At 44.1% G+C, this 21,678-nt stretch overlaps 1 protein-coding gene across 1 annotated transcript in view; it reads left to right on the top strand.

The window, feature by feature from the left end:
* The window catches only part of LOC144495884 (serine/threonine-protein kinase DCLK3-like), a 77,488-nt gene that overhangs the window by 27,422 nt on the left and 28,388 nt on the right, over positions 1-21,678 (top strand). Inside the window, exons 2-3 of the mRNA XM_078216613.1 lie at positions 10,418-12,237; positions 13,650-13,782. Of these exons, the coding sequence (XP_078072739.1) occupies positions 10,418-12,237; positions 13,650-13,782 (1,953 nt within the window). The remainder of the gene's footprint in view (positions 1-10,417; positions 12,238-13,649; positions 13,783-21,678) is intronic.

Here is a 21,678-nt window from a genome sequence, read left to right as displayed (position 1 = left end):
AAGGGTGGGGACGTGGATGTGAGGGATGTTGGATTAGATGTCAGAAGGCTCGAGGGGCTGAAAGGCCTACTTCTGTTCCTATTTCTTATAGCCTAATGTAATACCCTGTTCCATCCTCTAACCAAGAACGCTGAGCAGTGGGCACCTGTAATCAAACTAGGGACCTTTATTGGCCTTTTTGGCTCATTTATTTGCAGAGTAATTGGGAATGCAGTTGAGACCACAGGAGAGATGTTGTTATACCCTTCGAACACTGAATCCTACCTTTCCTATCCTTCCTCGTTACAGGCACATGCCTGTCCTGCAGTCCTATCAACTGCTCCTTAAAAGACTCCCATATGCCAGATGCGGATTTACCCTCGAACAGCCTCTCCCAATCAACAGCCACCAAATCCTGCCTAATCCGGTTGTAGTTAGCCTTCCCCCAATTCAGCACCTTACCCATAGGACAACACTCATCTTTTTCCATTACTATCCTAAAGTTTACAGAAGTCAAGAGGTGGTGAATGAAATTCTTACCTTTGATAATCGTTGGAACTGAGGAGAATTGAGTCGTTCTCGGAGGATTGTGGCATATTCTAGGTGGATCCAGAACAGAAGTAAATAACTCTAATGTATCATAAAGTATAAGGGAATTCTTGGGGGAAATAAAAAGTAAGATTGAGTGCATAACATATGTAGTTACAAAACGGATTGTTAAGTTAATAGCGCTTGTTTGTTGAAGACTTTTATATACCATAAATTTAGTTTTTGTTTAAAAATGTGAAATCTTGTCGTGTAGTTCTAATGGTTAAAACAAGGGGCATGATCTTACCTGCTGTTCATACCACACTCTTGCTGCAGGAAGGTCAAAGAATTTGGCAGCTAGCCAAATCTCCATCCACTTGTGGTGGGATGGGAAAATCCTGCTGGCGTGAACGGTGGTAAGATTCCGGCCAAAATGTTTGGGTTTCTCTTTAAATGTTAATGGTCCCTAACAGGATTGTAACCTGAACAAGTGACACTATCTTCAGAGCGATTGTTCTACTCCATCTGAGCGGTCCCACAGCCTGGAGTTGACTGAGGGACTAAGAAGAAAGGCAGAAGTACAAGTCATGTAGTGGCAAGGTTAAACAATAGCAATTGAATGATTGTGTAATGCAATATGGCATTTGATGTGGAGAAGTGTGAAGGGATACATTTTGGTAAGAAGAATGAGAAGAGGCAATATAAGATGAAGATGACAATTCTAAAGGTGTGCTGGAACAGAGAAACCTGGGTGTATGTGCGCAAGTTGTTGAAGGTAGCAGGGCAGGTTGAGAGAGCAGTTAAAAAGTCATACATGATCCTGAGCTTTAGAAATGTGATGATTAACTTTGATGAAACACTGGTTCGGTCTCATTAGCCACATTACTGAAGCAGCAGTAGATTCAGTGCTTAGGATAAGCGTGGAGTCTAGACTGCTACGCCCACAGCCATCCCAAAATGCTGATGGCTGACAACAGATTCAACACCGGGATAAGTGGAGAAAGAGATTTTCCAAGATATCGAATAGTTTCAGGTTTGAACAGAAAGGAACAAAAGTATCAGGTCAATACTTTGCTCTGCTGTTGGAGCTATTTTTAGCAGAGAGTCGATGAAGTTTCAATGAAATCCAAAGATGTGTAGATTAGTGGGATTGGCCATGCTAGATTGCTAATAGTGTCCACAGACATGTAGGTTAGGTGGATTAGCCATGGTAAATGCATGGGTTTATGGGGATAGAGTGGGGGTGTGGGCCTCGGTAACTCTATTGGGCTCAATGGCCTCCTCCTACAAAGAAGAAATCCTCCAGGCATTTGATTCATAGTTCAGCATTCAAAATCATTTCACCATGAAAAGAGCAAAATTTAAGCAATAACAAAAACCCGGGAGAAATGCATGGATTGATTCATGCCTGTTCAGGCTTGCAGAAAACTGCAGCTATGCAATCCTGAGAGATGAATTAATACACAATCACATAGTAGTTGAGTTCCTGGATGAAAAACAGTTTCAAATCTCTTGCAAATGAGTGAAAGTCTAACTCACAGTAAGGTAGCACAAATCATGCAACAGACAAAGTTCTGCAATCATCCAGGAGATGCACTTGACAAGAGAGTGCAGATCATCGTCACCCTCCGAGTGAGAGGAGAACCAGTTAAGTGAGTGGTCAAGGCATTGCAGAGATGGACCCTATGAAGTCCGAGACTTTGGAAGGAGATGTAGGAGCATGTATCTAATTGGAATAAAGAGTTGGGATGATGGAAGGGGGAAATGTAGAGTAAAGGGTTAACATCAGGAGCACCTGATGGTGATGATGCAATGTCACATGACTAAGTAACAGATCTGGAGGGAAAGAGAAGTACAGCCTTGTGTAGAGTTACTGAGATGTATACAGAGCTGTAAATAAATAATCATGGTTTGCGAATTACAGTCTTAAGTAGCTTTTTAAGAGAATCGGTCAAACTCTAAAGAACACCTGAACAGTAAAAAGTCTCACAACACCAGGTTAAAGTCCAACAGGTTTATTTGGTCGGATTACACACTTCAACCAGACGAAATCGAAGTGCTCAGCTGAGGGCTCAATTTCTGCCCCACCACCAAAACGGACACAGAGGAATTCATCAGGCGAATGAGACTCCGAGAGTTCATTCACAAACCCCGAGAGGCCAGCAGCGAACCCAATGAGACAGCCAATGAACTGGAACAGCCAACAGAGAGATCTGCGGTATAGCGACCGAAGAGGAAAGAGTCAAATTGGACTCCTCCGGAAGGTCGCTGCCCTCAACTCGACATGTATGTCCAAGCCGACAGGAGGTGCGTCAATGCCGGATTCATCAGCCGCACTCACAAGACAGCCCCGAACATCAACCAAGCACAACGCAATGCCATCCGCGCTCTCGAGACCAACCACAACATTGTCATCAAACCAGCAGATAAAGGAGGGCCCACTGGCATACTGAACAGAACGGATTACTGCAAAGAAGTCTACCGACAACTGAACAACCAGGAACGCTACAGACTCTGTTCCTCTGTTTAAGAAAGAGAATAGAAGTGATCCTGGTAATTATAGACCGGTTAGTCGTACTTCGGTGGTTGGTAAATTGATGGAAAAGGTCCTTGGGGATGGGATTTACGACCATTTAGAAAGATGCGGATTAATCCGGGATAGTCAGCACGGATTCATGAAGAGCAAGTCGTGCCTCACAAATTTGATAGAATTTTTTGAGGAGGTAACTAAGTGTGTTGATGAAGGTAGGGCAGTTGATGTCATATACATGGATTTTAGTAAGGCGTTTGATAAGGTCCCCCATGGTCGGCTTATGATGAAAGTGAGGAGGTGTGGGATAGAGGGAAAGTTGGCCGATTGGATAGCTAACTGGCTGTCTGATCGAAGACAGAGGGTGGTGGTGGATGGAAAATTTTCGGATTGGAGGCAGGTTGCTAGTGGAGTGCCACAGGGATCAGTGCTTGGTCCTCTGCTCTTTGTGATTTTTATTAATGACTTAGAGGAGGGGGCTGAAGGGTGGATCAGTAAATTTGCTGGTGACACCAAGATTGGTGGAGTAGTGGATGAGGTGGAGGGCTGTTGTAGGCTGCAAAGAGACATAGATAGGATGCAAAGCTGGGCTGAAAAATGGCAAATGGAGTTTAACCCTGATAAATGTGAGGTGATTCATTTTGGTAGGACTAATTTAAATGTGGATTACAGGGTCAAAGGTAGGGTTCTGAAGAATGTGGAGGAACAGAGAGATCTTGGGGTCCATATCCACAGATCTCTAAAGGTTGCCACTCAAGTGGATAGAGCTGTGAAGAAGGCCTATAGTGTGTTAGCTTTTATTAACAGGGGGTTTGAGTTTAAGAGCCGTGGGGTTATGCTGCAACTGTACAGGACCTTGGTGAGACCACATTTGGAATATTGTGTGCAGTTCTGGTCACCTCACTATAAGAAGGATGTGGAAGCGCTGGAAAGAGTGCAGAGGAGATTTACCAGGATGCTGCCTGGTTTGGAGGGTAGGTCTTATGAGGAAAGGTTGAGGGAGCTAGGGCTGTTCTCTCTGGAGCGGAGGAGGCTGAGGGGAGACTCAATAGAGGTTTATAAGATGATGAGGGGGATAGATAGAGTGAACGTTCAAAGACTTATTTCCTCGGGTGGATGGAGCTATTACAAGGGGGCATAACTATAGGGTTCGTGTTGGGAGATATAGGAAGGATAGCAGAGGTAGGTTCTTTACGCAGAGAGTGGTTGGGGTGTGGAATGGACTGCCTGCAGTGATAGTGGAGTCAGACACTTTAGGAACATTTAAGCGGTTATTGGATAGGCACATGGAGCACACCAGGATGATAGGGAGTGGATTAGCTTGATCTTGGTTTCAGATAAAGCTCGGCACAACATCGTGGGCTGAAGGGCCTGTTCTGTGCTATACTGTTCTATGTTCTATGTAGACAGTTACCCGCAGATCTGACCAAATAACACATCCGTCAACTCAATCGACTGATCAAGACCTTTGATCCGGACCCTCAGAGCGCCCTCCATGCTCTCATCCCACGTACTCCCCATGTTGGAGATCTCTACTGCCTCCTGAAGATACACAAGGCCAACACACCCGGCTGTCCCATCGTAACAGGCAATGGGACCCTGTGCGAGAACCTCTCCGGCTACTTCGAGGGCATCCTGAAACCCATCGTACAAGGAACCCCCAGCTTCTGCCATGACACTACAGACTTCTTACAGAAACTCGGCACACATGGAGCAGTTGAACCAGGAACACTCCTTGTCACAATGGATGTCTCGGCACTCTACACCAGCATCTTCCACGACAACGGCGTTGCTGCAACTGCCTCAATACTCAACGCCGACAACTGTCAATCTCCAGATGCAATTTTACATCTCATCCGCTTCATCCTGGACCACAACATCTTCATCTTCAACAACCAGTTCTTCATTCAGACACATGGAACAGCCATGGGGACCAAATTCGCACCTCAATATGCCAACATCTTCATGCACATGTTCGAACAAGACTTCTTCACCGCACAGGACCTTCAACTGATGCTATACACTAGATACATCGATGACATTTTCTTCCTTTTTACTCATGGTGAACAATCACTGAAACAACTGTATGATGACATCAACAAGTTCCATCCCACCATCAGGCTCACCATGGACTACTCTCCGGAATCGGTTGCATTCTTGGACACATGCATCTCCATCAAGGACTGTCACCTCAGCACTTCACTGTACCGCAAGCCCACGGATAACCTCACGATGCTCCACTTCTCCAGCTTCCACCCTAAACACGTTAAAGAAGCCATCCCCTATGGACAAGCCCTCCGTATACACAGGATCTGCTCAGATGAGGAGGATCACAACAGACACCTACAGATGCTGAAAGACGCCCTCATAAGAACAGGATATGGCGCTCGACTCATCGATCGACAGTTCCGACGCGCCACAGCGAAAAACCGCATCGACATCCTCAGAAGACAAACACGGGACACGGCGGACAGAGTACCCTTCGTTGTCCAGTACTTCCCCGGAGCGGAGAAGCTACAACATCCTCGCCAGAGCTTTCAACATGCCATCGATGAAGACGAACATCTCGCCAAGGTCATCTCCACACACTCACTTCTTGCCTTCAAACAACCGCGCAACATCAAACAGACCATTGTCCGCAGCAAACTACCCAGCCTTCAGGAGAACAGTGACCACAACACCACACAACCCTGCCACAGCAACCTCTGCAAGACATGCCGGATCATCAACACGGATGCCATCATCTCACGTGAGAACACCATCTACCAGGTACACGGTACATACGTTGTCTACCTGATACGCCGCAGGAAAGGATGTCCTGAGGCATAGTACATTGGCAAGACCATGCAGACGCCACAACGGATGAATGGACATCGCTCGGCAATCAGCAGACAGGAGTGTTTCTTTCCTGTCGGGGAACACTTCAGCAGTCAAGGGCATTCAGCCTCTGATCTTCGGGTAAGCGTTCTCCAAGGCGGCCTTCACGACACACAACAACGCAGAATCACCGAGTAGAAACTGATAGCCAAGTTCCGCACACATGAGGACGGCCTCAACTGGGATCTTGAGTTCATGTCACACTATCTGTAACCCCTACGACATGCATGGGCTTGCAAAATCTCATTATCTGTCCTGGCATGAGACAATTTACACCTCTTTAACCTGTGCTTAAAGACCTGATTACCTGTTAAGATTCGCATTCCAACCATTATCTTGTAAATTGTAAATTGAGTCTGTGCCTATATATGCTCTGTTTGTGAATCCAACTCTTCACTCACCTGATGAAGGAGCAGTGCTCCGAAAGCTTGTGCTATCAAATAAACCTATTGGACTTTATCCTGGTGTTGTGAGACTTCTTACTGTGCCTACCCCAGTCCAACGCCAGCATCTCTACATCATGAACCCCTGAACATAAGATGAAACCAAATGCATTGCCTGAGGGTGTGGTGAAGGCCCATTCAATCATAGCTTTCAAAAGAGAACTGGAAAAGCTCCTGAAGAGGGAAAATATACAGGCTATAGGGAAAGCTGAGAGAATAGGACTAGCTGAGTTTTTCCTATAGAGAGCTGGTACTGACATGATGTCCAAATGGTTTCCTTCTGTGTCATAGAACATAGAACAGTACAGCACAGAACAGGCCCTTCGGCCCACGATGTTGTGCCGAGCTTTGTCTGAAACCCAGGTCAAGCTATTTCCTCCCTATCATCCTGGTGTGCTCCATGTGCCTATCCAATAGCTTCTTAAATGTTCCTAAAGTTTCTGACTCCACTATCACTGCAGGCAGTCCATTCCACACCCCAACCACTCTCTGCGTAAAGAACCTACCTCGGACATCCTTCCTATATCTCCCACCATGAACCCTATAGTTATGCCCCCTTGTAATAGCTCCATCCACCTGAGGAAATAGTCTTTGAACGTTCACTCTATCTATCCCCCTCATCATCATATAAACCTCTATCAAGTCTCCTCTCAACCTCCTCTGCTCCAAAGAGAAAAGCCCAAGTTCCCTCAACCTTTCCTCATAAGACCTACCCTCCAAACCAGGCAGCATCCTGGTAAATCTCCTTTGCACTCTTTCCAGTGTCTCCACATCCTTCTTATAGTGAGGTGACCAGAACTGCACACAATATTCCAAATGTGGTCTCACCAAGGTCCTGTACAGTTGCAGCATAACCCCACGGCTCTTAAACTCCAACCCCCTGTTAATGAACACCAACACACTATAGGCCGTCTTCACAGCTCTATCCACTTGAGTGGCAACCTTCAGAGATCTATGGATATGAACCCCAAGATCTCTCTGTTCCTCCACATTCTTCAGAACCCTACCTTTGACCCTGTAATCCACATTTAAATTAGTCCTACCAAAATGAATCACCTCGCATTTGTCAGGGTTAAACTCCATTTGCCATTTTTCAGCCCAGCTCTGCATCCTATCTATATCTCTTTGCAGCCTACAACAGCCCTCCACCTCATCCACTACTCCACCAATCTTGGTGTCATCAGCAAATTTACTGATCCACCCTTCAGCCCCCTCCTCTAAGTCATTAATAAAAATCAGAAAGAGCAGAGGACCAAGCACTGATCCCTGTGGCACTCCGCTAGCAACCTGCCTCCAATCCGAAAATTTTCCATCCACCACCACCCTCTGTCTTCGATCAGACAGCCAGTTAGCTATCCAATCGGCCAACTTTCCCTCTATCCCACACCTCCTCACTTTCATCATAAGCCGACCATGGGGGACCTTATCAAACGCCTTACTAAAATCCATGTATATGACATCAACTGCCCTACCTTCATCAACACACTTAGTTACCTCCTCAAAAAATTCTATCAAATTTGTGAGGCACGACTTGCTCTTCATGAATCCGTGCTGACTATCCCGGATTAATCCGCATCTTTCTAAATGGTCGTAAATCCTATCCCTGAGGACCTTTTCCATCAACTTACCGACCACCGAAGTAAGACTAACCGGCCTATAATTACCAGGGTCAGTTCTATTCCCTTTCTTAAACAGAGGAACCACATTCGCCACTCTCCAGTCCTCTGACACCACCCCCGTGGACAGTGAGGACGCAAAGATCAATGCCAAAGGCTCTGCTATCTCATCCCTTGCCTCCCAAAGACTCCTAGGATATATTTCATCAGGCCCAGGGGACTTATCAACTTTCAGTTTATTCAAAATTGCTAGTACATCTTCCCTCCGAACATCTACTTCCTCCAGCCTATCAGCCTGTGACACCCTCTCTTCCTCAAAAACAAGGCCCCTCTCCTTGGTGAACACCGAAGAAAAGTATTCATTCATCACCTCTCCTATCTCTTCTGACTCCATGCACAAATTCCCACTGCCGTCCTTGACCAGCCCCAACCTCACCCTGGTAATTCTTTTATTCCTCACATAAGAGTAAAAAGCCTTGGGGTTTTCCTTGATCCGACCCGCCAAGGACTTCTCATGCCCCCTCCTAGCTCTCCTAAGCCCCTTTTTCAGCTCATTTCTTGCTAACTTGTAACCCTCCATCGAGCATTTGATGATTTTTTGTGTCGCAAGCATTTGATGATTTTTTTGATTCATTTCCGACGATGTGTGCATGTGAGCGTGTAAGCTGGACAGTTAAACTGAAGGAGAAAAGGAAGCATTAATTCCCAAATACACTACTATGGAATATCTCAAAGCTTGCAAACTACTATGTGGCAGGCCCTGCCTGTCAAAGAGGTCGATGGTTGCTCAGTTCTTTAGAGTAGTCCAAGCTTGCAGGTGCCAGCTTCACCTGCAGGAACAGAGAGAGTCAGTTAGTGTGTGCCATGTTGAGCAACTTCACATTGCATGTTTATAAGAAAAGGAGCAGCAAATGAAAGGAAGAATGAGAAGCTTTTGTGAAGGCAGGTGTTCAGTGTGAGTTGAGGCTGAAGGAGATGTAATGAATTTTCCCATTGTGAATGAAGGCGATGCAAGGGGAAGGGAGAGGGAGGCATTGCTTGTGAATGGGCCAGAGTCTGTTGTTTGTGGTGTTGTCCACAAAGGAAGATGTGAAGAGGACTCACGTCAATAATCATGGTAAGATCATAGAATCCCTACAGTTCAAAAGGAGGCCATTTGGCCTATCAAGTCTGCACTGACAACAATTCTCCTCTGGGCCCTATCGCCGTAACCCCACGTATTTAACCTGCTAATCCCCCTGACACACGGGCAATTTAGCATGGCCAATCAACCTAACCCGTACATCTTTGGAAATCATTAAGTTTCCTAAGCTGGTGTTGACCTTGATGTGGAGATGCCGGCGTTGGAGTGGGGTAAACACAGTAAGAAGTCTCACAACATCAGGTTAATGTCCAACAGGTTTATTTGGTAGCACAAGCCACTAGCTTTCGGAGCGCTGCCCCTTCATCTTTACAAAATAATTTATTACAAAATAATGTAATAAATTGAGTTTATGTCTTTACATGCCCTGTTTGTGAACAGAACTCCCACTCACCTGATGAAGGGGCAGCGCTCCGAAAGCTAGTGGCTTGTGCTACCAGATAAACCTGTTGGACTTTAACCTGGTGTTGTGAGACTTCTTATGATGTTGACCTTCCCAGCCATTTCCCTCCACTAATGCTGGTCAACTTATCCATTATCAATCTGATAGAAACATGGCTTCCTTCATGGTCCTTACTTTCTCTGTGATAATCTCCGCGGCAATATCGGATATTTGAAGTGGCTGTCATCATTCTTCCTGTGCCGCAGTGACAAAATGCCCACTCACCGTCACTGAGTACTCTGCTTCTTCTTAAAGAGCTGAAGGCTGGATTTAAGATGCAGCAGGTCCACACAATTTCGCACCCACCGAAGGGAGCCTATAAAAGGCAATTAATGATGATCTTGTCTCGGATGTTTATTTGGCACCCAGTTATGAGAATCAGTCGGGGCTCCCATTGATGCCATTGGCCTTGTGGTAAGGCTGCAGTGCCCAGCAATCCACCTTGCAATCAAACATCGGTCACTTAAAGCTTCTGTGTTGGTGCAACATTTCAACTGCTAAGATCAAGAGGTGGAATCCTTGCTTAAGATTCAGAACTGCATATTAAATTTAACAAATGATTGTCAATGTGATATGTTGAGTTTTCCTATTTAGAGTTTTAGTTCACCCACATGTCACCAAATGCAATAATTGCATTTGGTGACGTGGGTGAACTAAAACTCTAAATAGCAAATGTGTAACCTCTGTTCCCACCCATGACCATGAGTACAGTACAAAGGAATATTTCAGTCATATGTAAGTGACTTGTATATAGGACAGCCATGCAATGGAGTGTTAATGTGTAGAGCTCACCTGATTCTAAATTTTGAAAAGAGGTGGTGTAATATTTCAGACTAAGTTCTTAAATCTTCTCTTTTCCAGAGAAACGAGCCTTGTTTAGTGAATTAAACAGCGAGCAGCAGGAAGATAACCTGCGGGTCACATATCCACCCATAGGACGAGGAACATTTGGACAGTCATTGTCTGATGCAACCAATTGCAATGCAGTCATTCATAAAAGGAGCTGCTGTCACGCTGTCCATTCTAAGCCCAGTCCTGCAAAGCCTAGGATAATGACTGTAATAAAGGCAGATGGGCAATCACATACGAAGGTGACCATCCTTTTGAATAATCGCTGCACACAGACATTTGAGCAACTTGTTGGTGATATTGCAGAAGCTTTGGGACACCTCCATGGCAAAAGGGAATATGTGAAGAAACTCTACACTTTGAAAGGGAAAGAAGTAAGAAGTATTTCTGACTTCTACAGAGGAGATGATGTGTTTATTGCTACTGGGAGATCACAACTCACTCTGAATGATATACAGAAAGTCTTAAGAGAACTCTACCCCAACAATCCATGTGCCCGAAGTTTGATCCAGCGACACTGGTGCCATTCTGAGAAACACCACCACAGACACGATGAGATGGGATTAAAAACAACTGCTGAGTTTGAGCATTCTGAGCTTGCTTCTTCTGAAAGACAAATTGCAACAAAGATGGAAGAAGTCAGAGCCAGAGTGGGGCAACAGGAAAGAGAGAGAGCTCGGAAATGGGAACAGGAGAGATGGGAAAGAGAGCACAGGGAGCTGGGTGAGAAAGCAAGGCAGCAGAAGGATAGAAGCTTTGACAGGGAAAATGAATTAATGGAGAGTAGGCAAATCAACAAAGAGGAAAAGAAGCATAAGCAAAAAGAGAACAATAGAGAAGCAGAGAAGGATGTAGAAACATGTGAACGAGGATGTAAAAGAACAGAAGAAATAAAGATGTTGCAGATAGGAGGATCTGAGTGGGAAGAAGATAGAACTGATGTCCCTGGTAAGCAACAAATAACTTATGAGGTTAAGGAAATGAAAAGGAGAGAGGAAACAAGAGACAGAAATAGATGGAAGGAAGATAAATGTGGTACTGAAGGAGAGCAGCCAGTGAAGAATATAAGGAGGGGACAGAAGAAAATGAAAGAGGAAAAAGGATTAGATCAATGGGCAAAAGTAAAGTCTGAAAGGGAACAAGGACAAATAGACGAACACCAATGGGATACAGAAAATAAACTTCCTAGTATAAGATATGAAGTTTGTAAAAATGCAAAGCAAGAGGATACTAGAAAATGCTATTGTGGCCATGGAACATCAAGGAATGAGGAAGAACATATATGGGGTGATAAAGGAGTGGAAGAAGCTCAAAAGCAACCTGTGAAAACTATTAGAATGGAACAACTTTTAATGAGAAAAGACAATAGCATTCACACTAGAGAAACAGAGGTTCTTGTGTCAAGACAACAACAACCAAAATCTCAAAGAGAAATTGAACGTTATTATGAAATTGGCAGAACTATTGGAGATGGTAACTTCGCTTTAGTAAAACAATGTCGGCTTAAGAATACAGAATATGAATATGCAGTGAAAATCATTGATAAATCTAAGTTAAAGGGAAAAGAGATTATGATTGAAAATGAAATTGCAATTGTAAGGAGCCTTTCTCATCCTAATATTGTGAGGTTCATTGAGGAGTTTGAGACAGAAGGGGAGATATATCTTATTATGGAGTACATTCATGGAGGAGATCTGTTTGATGCAATTACAGATAGTGTTAAATTTACCGAAAACAATGCTGCCTTTATGATGAACAACCTTTGTGATGCATTAGCATACATCCACAGCAGGAACATCATACATAGAGATTTGAAACCAGAAAATCTTCTTGTAAGTACTAACAAGTTTTTACTTTAAAGAATACACCCATTCTTAATGTTGCATTCTTCCTAATTTACCCATGATCAGTGAGTTCCACAGTGTTACATCTACAATTTCCTCCACAGTTGGTTTGTTACCATAAGTGGTTTAGCTCTTAAGCGCTTGAATTCAAATCTCTCCATTTCTCTCTTCTCCTTTAAGATACATACATAGGGACAAATTAGGAGCAGGAGAAGGCCATTTGGCCACTCAAGTCTGCTCTGCTATTCAATAAGATCATGGTTGATCTAATTGTGGCCTCAATTTCACATTCCGACTATCCCCAATATGCATAGAATCACTACAATGCAGAAAGAGACCATTTAGCCCATTGAGTCTGCACCAACTCTCCAAAAAAAAGCTTTGCAATGGGTTTGCTCAGATGTGTACCTGTCGTGGGGCTGCCCCCTGGTGCCATAGCTCTCGGGGGGGATAGGGACATGGCCAGTCAGTGGCCTGGCACAGTTTGGGACAACCTGGCAGTGCCAATCTGTACTGGGGGAATGCTGGGGTGGGCATTAGTGGGAGCCCTATGGGGGAGGGATTCAATTTTTTATGGTTGGGGGGGGGGGGGGGGGGGGGTGGTTGTTGGATCGAGGGATGTCGGCTATGGCTGTTTGTGAGGGTGCTGATTGGGGAAGAATCCAATGCTGGTGATGTTGGGGGCTAGGGAGTGCCGGCATTTATTATTTTCAGGGGGGTATGCTGGCATCATCTGTTTGGGGATTCCAGCTCTGATCACAAGGGGTGGTGGGGGGAGATGCCGGCTCTTATCGCAGGGGGGAGAAATAATGCCGGCCCTGATTACAGGGCGGGTGGCGGTGAGGGGGCACTGAGACTTCCGTGGGGGGAGGGGGGGGGGAGGTATTTTTGCTCCGATCTGATCTCGGTGCAGCTGGGCTTTGCCAGTGTGTTTAAGCCTGTCCCTCAATATGACAGCATGAAGCACGTCTCTCCTGTTTTTTTTTGAAAGAGTGTCAGATGATCTGGAGAGAAAACTGGCCTGTTTTTCTAGAGAGAAACTCACCGGTTTTCAGTCCGATCCTGACACTGCCAAATTCTGGTCAGATCACCCCCACTATGTTTCTAATTTTCACACAGTATCAGTAATCTCTCTTGTATTGACTACAAGATAGCAACTTCAGGAAACAGAAAAATCACATGAATACATCAGGAGTTGTGGCATGTTAGTGCAATGTGGTGGGAGTTATACATCCAAGTATACTCCCTGATCAGCATCTATTTGATTCTGTCTGAAATGAGAAATGTTTCTCCCCTAACAGCCTACCTTCACATTGAACAGCACAATATTTACTGGAATTGTCTGTGGCCATGGACTGTATCGTTCTAATGGTTTTATGGGGTTTGTTCTCCAATTGTAGGTTCAGCACAAAGCGGATGGAAGCACAGTATTAAAATTGGCCGACTTTGGCCTTGCTCTGAAAGTGACCAATCCCATATTTACTGTATGTGGGACTCCAACATATGTGGCTCCTGAAATTCTCTCTGAGACAGGTATTAAAGACAAAAGGAAAAATGTATCCTTATGTTGGGAATGAAAGTATTATAAGCTTGTTACGTTTACTGTGCAGTTGTGCTAATCATTATTCCTATCATCCCACAAAGACTCTACAAGACATTTACTAATGGTACAGCTTATTTTGTTACTTGTACTCCAGCTTGGTAAACGTTTTTGTTGGTGTATTGTACTTGTCTTCATTCCTGTGCTTCCTTTATTGTTCTTCATTACCCATCAAACTCTATCATATTCCACAGGGCTTACAACCCTCATGGTGTACAATGGAGTAACACCGTGAGCCACTATATGGGAGATATTGGGCACTGCATGTGGCCTTTACCAATAGAGGCATAATCCTTGGAATGAGCAACGGCCATTTAACTCACCAAACCAATTCCTTTAACCCACTATATATAATGGAGCTCACTGTTGGCTTTGCACTTCCTATTGTATGATTTTTGGGGAAGAATTTTGTACAACCATTCATGACTCAGATCTCGCCCACCCCAGCACTATAATAGCCATTGTGGTAGATGTCACCACGTAAACACCAGTCTGCTCCAGGTGGAGGGCAGTGCCTCGGGGAACTAATTTAAGAACAATATGATTTTCCATTGACTCATTTAAATGAAAAGTAACAGTTCCTCCCTCCTACAACATTCGCCTTTAAATAATTTCATTAGGTTTCAACAGATGGGAATAGATTTTAACCCTACCCCACCCAGTGAATACAAGCAGAGAAGCAGTTATAATCCAACGGGTAATTTACCCACTCGTACCGCCTAGATTACACTGTTTCCGATTTTCACTAACTATTCTGGAAAAGTAGCCAAGCTGCTCACTCAAAGTCAGAGGGTTTTTACAATTCTGCACATTGGGACCCAATTCTGTAATTGGGTGCTGACTGCAATTTTAACTCCAGTCTGAGTAGAGAGATGCTGTAGCTTCCCTGCCAGATGGCCTGTCAGAAGAGGATTGACAGATCCACTCGGCTCCAGGCTTCATTACAACCTTGGCCTAAACATGGACAAAAGAGCTGAATTCAAAAAGTGAGGTGAGAGTGGCAGCAAGGTGGCATTTGACTGAGTGTGTATCAAGGAGCGGTAGTAAATCATTACCATGGGGAAAACTCTCCACTGGCTAGAGTCATACCTGGCGCAAAGGAAAATGATTGTGGTTGTTGGAGGAAGCATCTCAGCCTCAAGACATTGTGGAGGAGTTGGTCATGGTTGTGCCTAGGCCCAACAATCTTTAGCTGCTTCATCAATAATCTTCCTTTCACCATAAGATCTTAAATGGGGATGTTTGCTAATGATCAGTGTTCAGTCACATTGGCAATTCATCAGCTACTGAAGCAGTCGGTGCTCACATACAGCAAGATGTGGCAATATTCAGGCTTTGAGTGACAAGTAACATTTGGGCCACCTAAGTTCCAGGCAATGACCATTTCCAACAAGAAAGAATGTAAGCATTTCCTCTTGGCATTCAATGGCATTACCATTGCTGAATCCCCACTATCAGGTGCCTGGGGGACAACATTGACCAGGAACTTCACTGGTCCAGCCACATAAATGCTGTTGCCGCAAGAGCAGGTCAGAGACTGCTCTTGGGAATTCTGTGGAGAGTAACTCACCTGACTCCTCAAAATCTGTCAGTTATCTACAAGGAACAATTCAAGAATGCGAATGAATACTCTCCACTTGCTTGGATGAGGGCAGCTCCAATAGCACTCAAGAAGCTTGACATGCATCAAGGACAAAACAGTCTGTTTGACTGACACCTCATCCATCTCCTTCATCATTCAATCCCTCCACCTTTGCACAATGGCAGAAGTGTGTACCATCTACAAGATATACTCCAGTAATTTGTCAAAGTTCCTTCAAAGCAACTTTCCAACCCACAACTTCTACCACCTTTGAAGAAGAAGAGCAGCATCACTTGACATCATCACCATCTGTAAGTTCCCCTCCAAGCCACACGCCAATAGACTTGGAAGTGTATTGCTGTTCCTTCACTGTCACCGAGTCAAAATCCTGGAACTCCCTTCCTAACAGTAATGTGGGTGTACCTACACCGCATGGGCTGCAGTGGTTACAAAATGTGGCCCGCCACTACTTTCTGAAAGGCAATTGGGAATGGGCAGTAAATGTTGGACTTGCCCGTGATGCCCACATCCCATGAATGAATATGAATAAAACACAGAAGCCATTCAAGGTAAGTTTTTTGCTTTACCTTGCGGGGCTAGAGTGAGCAGAATTGCTCCTCTTGATCTCCCAGAAAGTTATAGTCCTCTCTAGACAAAGAATTTTCCCCTTTCCTCTTCTATCGCAAGATGTCTCCAGACCCCCTGTCCCACCAATAGTCTGAATGCCACCAGATAGCCAAGGATCATTCCGTAGGCTAGTGGTTACTTCCTGCCTGGAACTAGTGCAATAATATTAAAAAGAGCTGGTAATTAAAATTGATTCACCTGGCTACGGAAGGAAATGAAGTTACCATAAGATCATAAGAAATAGGAGCAAGAGTAGGCCATTGGGTCTATCAAGCCTGCTCCACCATTCAATAAGATCAAGGCTAATCTGATTGTGGCCCTTAACTCCAGTATCCTGCCTGCTCCCTGCCCTGTAACCCTTGACTCCCTTGTAGATCAAAGATTTATCTAACTCAGCCCTGAGTTTATTCAATGACTCAGCCTCTACTGCTCACTGGGGAAAGAAATTCTAAAGATTAATAATCCTCAGAAGAAATTCCTCCTCATCTCCATCTTAAATAAGAGACCTCTCGTACTGAAACTATGCCCTCTAGTTTTAGATTGCCCCACAAGGAGAAGTGTCCATTCAGCATCTATCCTGTCAGAATCTTGTATGTTTCAATAAGGTCAGTTCTCATTCTTCTAAACTCCAACGAGTATAGGCTCAACCTGTTTAACCTTTCTTCATAAGATAACCCCTTCAGCCCAGGAATTAATTTAGTCAATCATCTTTGAACTGCAAGTGTATCCCTCTTTTTATATAAATTTTCCCAATCTTCTGGCCTATCTCCAACCTTCACCATGCCTTTTCCTTCAATTTGCTAGAAACTTTAATTTTCTTAGTAAGCCACTCTTCTCATTGAGCCTTTCTTTCTCAATGGAATATACCTTTTTTGATTTACGAAGTAGATCCTTAAATGTCTGCTTATCAACTAGCCTACCTTTTAATTTGTGTTCCCAGTCTGCTATAGCAAACTATGTCTCAATGCTTTTAAAATTGCCTTTAATTAAGTTTAAAACACTAGCCTGAAACCCAAGTTTCTTACTTACAAACTAAATGTGGAATTCTATCATGTTATGATCACGCTTGCCTATAGGATCCTTCACAGTGAGATAATTTATCTTATTTAGTGAATGCAAATCCACAGAGCCAAGTGATCATCTCCTCATTTGTTGAATTTAAGTTATTAGTTTGCCACTTAGTCTGTAAAGGGGCACTTCTCGGGAATGTACAGCATTGTTTGTGTCTCTCCACAAGTGCATAAGGGGTTTGGACTGAGGCCGCAGCAGTGAAGGTTGACTGCACAGGGGTCCTGACTTGTCTTGAACCTGTTTAACAAGGGTCACTCCTGCTGTGGTAGATTAAAGCCTACCATTCCACAGGTGCTATTTGTCACAAGCAACTTATTAGTGTCTTTCCATGTTTCTCATTCCTTGGTCCAAAAAATGTTTGCTAGTAGACCTTGCTCATGGAGATTACTCCATATGGGACACTGAGATGGGAGTGGGGTAACAGATAGATTGAATATATCATTGTGGAGTGGTAAGTGAGGTGCATCATTAATGGCTTTATGAGATCATTAATTAATCCTGTCTCATTACATATTATGGAGGTCTTGTAGTGCAGTGAATAGTGTCCCTGCCTCTGAACCAGAAGCTCTGGGTTCAAGTTCCACTCCAGGACTTGATGGCCAAATAAGGTGCATTCATAATGTGGCCAAATGCATTGACTATCAACCTGCAAAATCCTTCCAACATACACCAATGCCCGCCAGGCGATAAGAGCAGGAGAGATTCCTAGTCAGCCATGATTGGTGTGGATTGGTGTCCCTTAGCTATATGCCTCTGGCAACAAGCCAGCGACCTGTTCCAGGAAAGAGGAAAGATTAGCCATGGGAGCAGATGAAAAAATCTGCCTTGTGCACCACTAGGTGAGGGAAGTGAAACAACAGTATTACAGATTACCAAGTTTAAAGTAGCCTGTTCTCTGGTTAGTTCCAAAACATATTGTTCTCAAATTGTCTCTAGTGCACTATGAACTTCAAGGCTACTTTTGCCAATTTATTTGCAAGTGCACAGTCCCCCAGAAGCCCATAGTGAGCTAATATCCACCCCATGGGTTTAGAAATTGAATCAGATTTTTTGATTTAGGGCTTCTATCGGCAGGCCCTTGGATTGGGTACAACATGTCCATATTTAAAAACAACATGTATTTAATGGAATAAAACATCTCAAGATTCTTCAAAGGAGTAATAACCCCAAACAGAATTTGACACTGAGGCACGTGAGGAGATATTAGGGTAGATTAATCAAAGATTTTAAGAGGCATCTTCAGGTGGAAAGTGCAGTTTAGGGAAGGGATTTCCATAGGTTAGGACAGAAAATGCTGTGAATTTGTGAACCAAGAACTCTCAGCTCGTCACCCACATGGGCTCTGACCACACCAGGAGTGCTCCATTGTAAAATTGTCACCATTATGCATCATTATATTTCTGCTCTCAGAGGACTAAATTTTCCCGGCAGGGGCTGATCCAAGTGCTCAAGGGGAAACAGTCACTCATTGTGGTTTTTACAGGGATGGCCCTTTAATTGGCCTGGAGACATGTTTGTCATCCAAATAAAGATTGATGGGAAGGCTCTCAAATCTGGAGAGCCAATCAAAAACCTTACAACCTGAAAGGCCCAATTGGCTGCTATGGAAGGTAAGTAAGAGAGAGAGCCTTCAAAGTGGAAATGTCCTCTCTCCAACTTGTTAATTCATAAATTAAAAAATGGCTTTTGCAACCAGTCCCCCACTGTGGAGGTGAGAAGGAAAGCATGCCTCCACAGGGTTACCTCTGACTGCAGCCAGGAATGTAGGAGGAGCTTCTAGGCCTCTATGGAATACCAGTCTCCAGGTCTGCCCCCGGGAGGCTCCCTCTTGGCATCTAAACTGTCTCCCACTGCCTGTGGGAATTTGGACGCCGACTGGAAAATCACAGCTGGCCTCCAGGAATGAGAACGATTGGTTACAAGTAGTGTGTACTACTACTTGTAATCCCCACCATACTGCCTGGGTTTGCAAAATCCTCCTAACTGTCCCGGCTTGAGACAATTCACACCTCTTTAACCTGTGATTATCCCTCTGTCCACGCACACTGTTTGTACCTGTAAAGACTTGATTACCTCTAAATACTCACATTCCAACCATTCTTCACATTCCAATCTGTAATTATCTTGCAATTGTGTCTTTGCCTATATATGCCGTGTTTGTGAATCTACCTCTCCACTCATCTGATGAAAGAGCTGCGCTTTGGAAGCTCGTGATTCCAAATAAACCTGTTGGTCTTTAACCTGGTGTTGTGAGACTTCTTACTCTGCCCACCCCAGTCCAATGTTGGCATCTCCACCTCATAGAAGCAACATGGAGAGGCACACAGGCTGGTAGGACTGTTTTTAGCTCCCACCTGTCTCTGCTTGAAAATCCAGCCCTCGGACTCTGACTTTAGGATTTTGCCTATCAATTACCAGCCAAAATATCAATTCCAGAATCTGGTTCAAGCCAACTGAAAATCTAAATGATTGCAAGCTGTTAAGGTAGGAAGATGATCTGTCATAAAATAAGCATGGATGCATCATACACCAGATGCGTCCCATTTGTCTGAGAGTCTCTGGTAATGGATGAAGTTTATCATGCACAGTCTTATTAAGTGCACTGTGTTTTCATAACCTTATTCTAGCTTTCCAGTTCAACTCACAAGTTTTCCAATTATAAATAATTTATTTTGCTATTGGCCTGAGAATATTCCTACTTAACCAAATTTATGATGGCAAATCAGGTCATCTGTTTCTCCAAGGGCATAGATTCTAATCATTTCCATATTTCCAACTAATTGATGTAATTTGTATCACCTTCAATGAGAACGGTTAATGGGCAGCAAAGTTGAACTATTTCTATACTGATACTATTGGGAAGAATGCTTGCAATTTGAAAATATCTCTCCTAGTCCTCCCTGCAAATCTTTGATTTCAGACCATCCAGAATCTTCCCCTATTACTAGAAACCTAGAAACCCTACAGTGCAGAAGGAGGCCATTCGGCCCATCGAGTCTGCACCGACCACAATCCCACCCAGGCCCTACCCCCACATATTTACCCGCTAATCCCTCTAACTACACATCTCAAGGACAATTTTTTTTAACCTGGCCAATCAACCTAACCCGCACATCTTTGGACTGTGGGAGGAAACCGGAGGAAACCAACGCAGACACGAGGAGAATGTGCAAACTCCACACAGACAGTGACCCGAGCTGGGAATCGAACCCGGGACCCTGGAGCTGTGAAGCAGCAGTGCTAACCACTGTGCTACCGTGTATTATACACATTAAGAGTGTCCCTTGGTGCTGTACAATTTTAATGCAACCAAACAAACACGTACATTACAATGAGTCAAAATTATTCAGAAAATCCAATGTGAAAACGGATGTCTGGCCCACCCCAGTCCCAATTGGAGTTAATCCCCCACATGTGTGGAATTCCAAAATCTGAATGCCCATCCCAGTCCCATTTCCCTATATTCTTCTTCCTTACACTGATTCTGCCCTATTCAACTTTGTTTCAGTCACGTACAGTGTTCATGTATAGGAATGTAGGAACAGGAGTAGGCCATTCAACCCAATGCTGCCTTTACTGACATTCAATCAAAGCATGGCTGACCTGTACCAATGCCATTTGATCAATATCCCTATGCCCTTGGCTAATAGGACTCTATTAATATCTGCTTTGAACATTTCAGTTGACTCAGCATCCACATATTTTGGGGAGACACTGATCCAGGCTTCCATGAGCAGCATGGTGGCAGATTGGTTAGCACTGCTGCCTCACAGCGCCAGGGACCCAGGTTCAAATCTGGTCTCAGGTCACTGTGTGGAGTTTGCACGTTTTCCCCTTGTCTGCGTGTGTTTCCTCCGGGTGGTCCAGTTTCCTCCCACAGTCCAAAAATGTACAGTTTAGGTGGATTGGCCATGCTAAATTGCCCCTTAGTGTTCAAAGATGTATAGGTTATGGGAATTAGTGGGGTAAATGCATAAGGTACGGGGATAGGATGGGGGATGGACCTGTAAGATGTTCTGTTGGAGAGTCAATGCATACTCAATGAGCCGAATAGCCTCCTACTCCACTGTAAGGATTCTATGATTCCAAGTATCCATTGTGTGAAATAGTGCTTCCCAATTTCATGGCGAGATGGCTTAATTTAAGCACCAATTTTAAGACTAGTACTCTTGTTCTGGATTCCTCCTCCTGAGGGAACAACTTTTCTGTATATTCTCTATCAAACCTCTTTACATTTAACAACCCCAATGGGAATTCCTCTCCGTGTTTTAAATTCAAGGGAATAGAAGCTAGTTGTAATCAACCTGACTACACAATTTAACTCTTTAAATACTGTTCTGGTGAATCTGCTCTGTACCTCTTCCAGAGTAGTATATCCTTCATGAGGTACCAGCACTTTTATTTTTTTTACTCTGCAACATCTGCAATGTTTTGCTTTTATCCTTCATGAGGTGCCGTGCATAAATTTAAACACATTACTGCAGATGCGGGATACAAACAAGATCCTGTATAGCAGCAGTATCAGTTCCTCATTGTAATTCACTGGCCC

Source organism: Mustelus asterias, chromosome 7, assembly GCF_964213995.1.
Source record: "Mustelus asterias chromosome 7, sMusAst1.hap1.1, whole genome shotgun sequence".
Lineage (NCBI taxonomy): Eukaryota > Metazoa > Chordata > Chondrichthyes > Carcharhiniformes > Triakidae > Mustelus > Mustelus asterias.
Note: the sequence above shows the minus strand (reverse complement) of the source record. Positions and strands in the feature narration are given on the sequence as shown.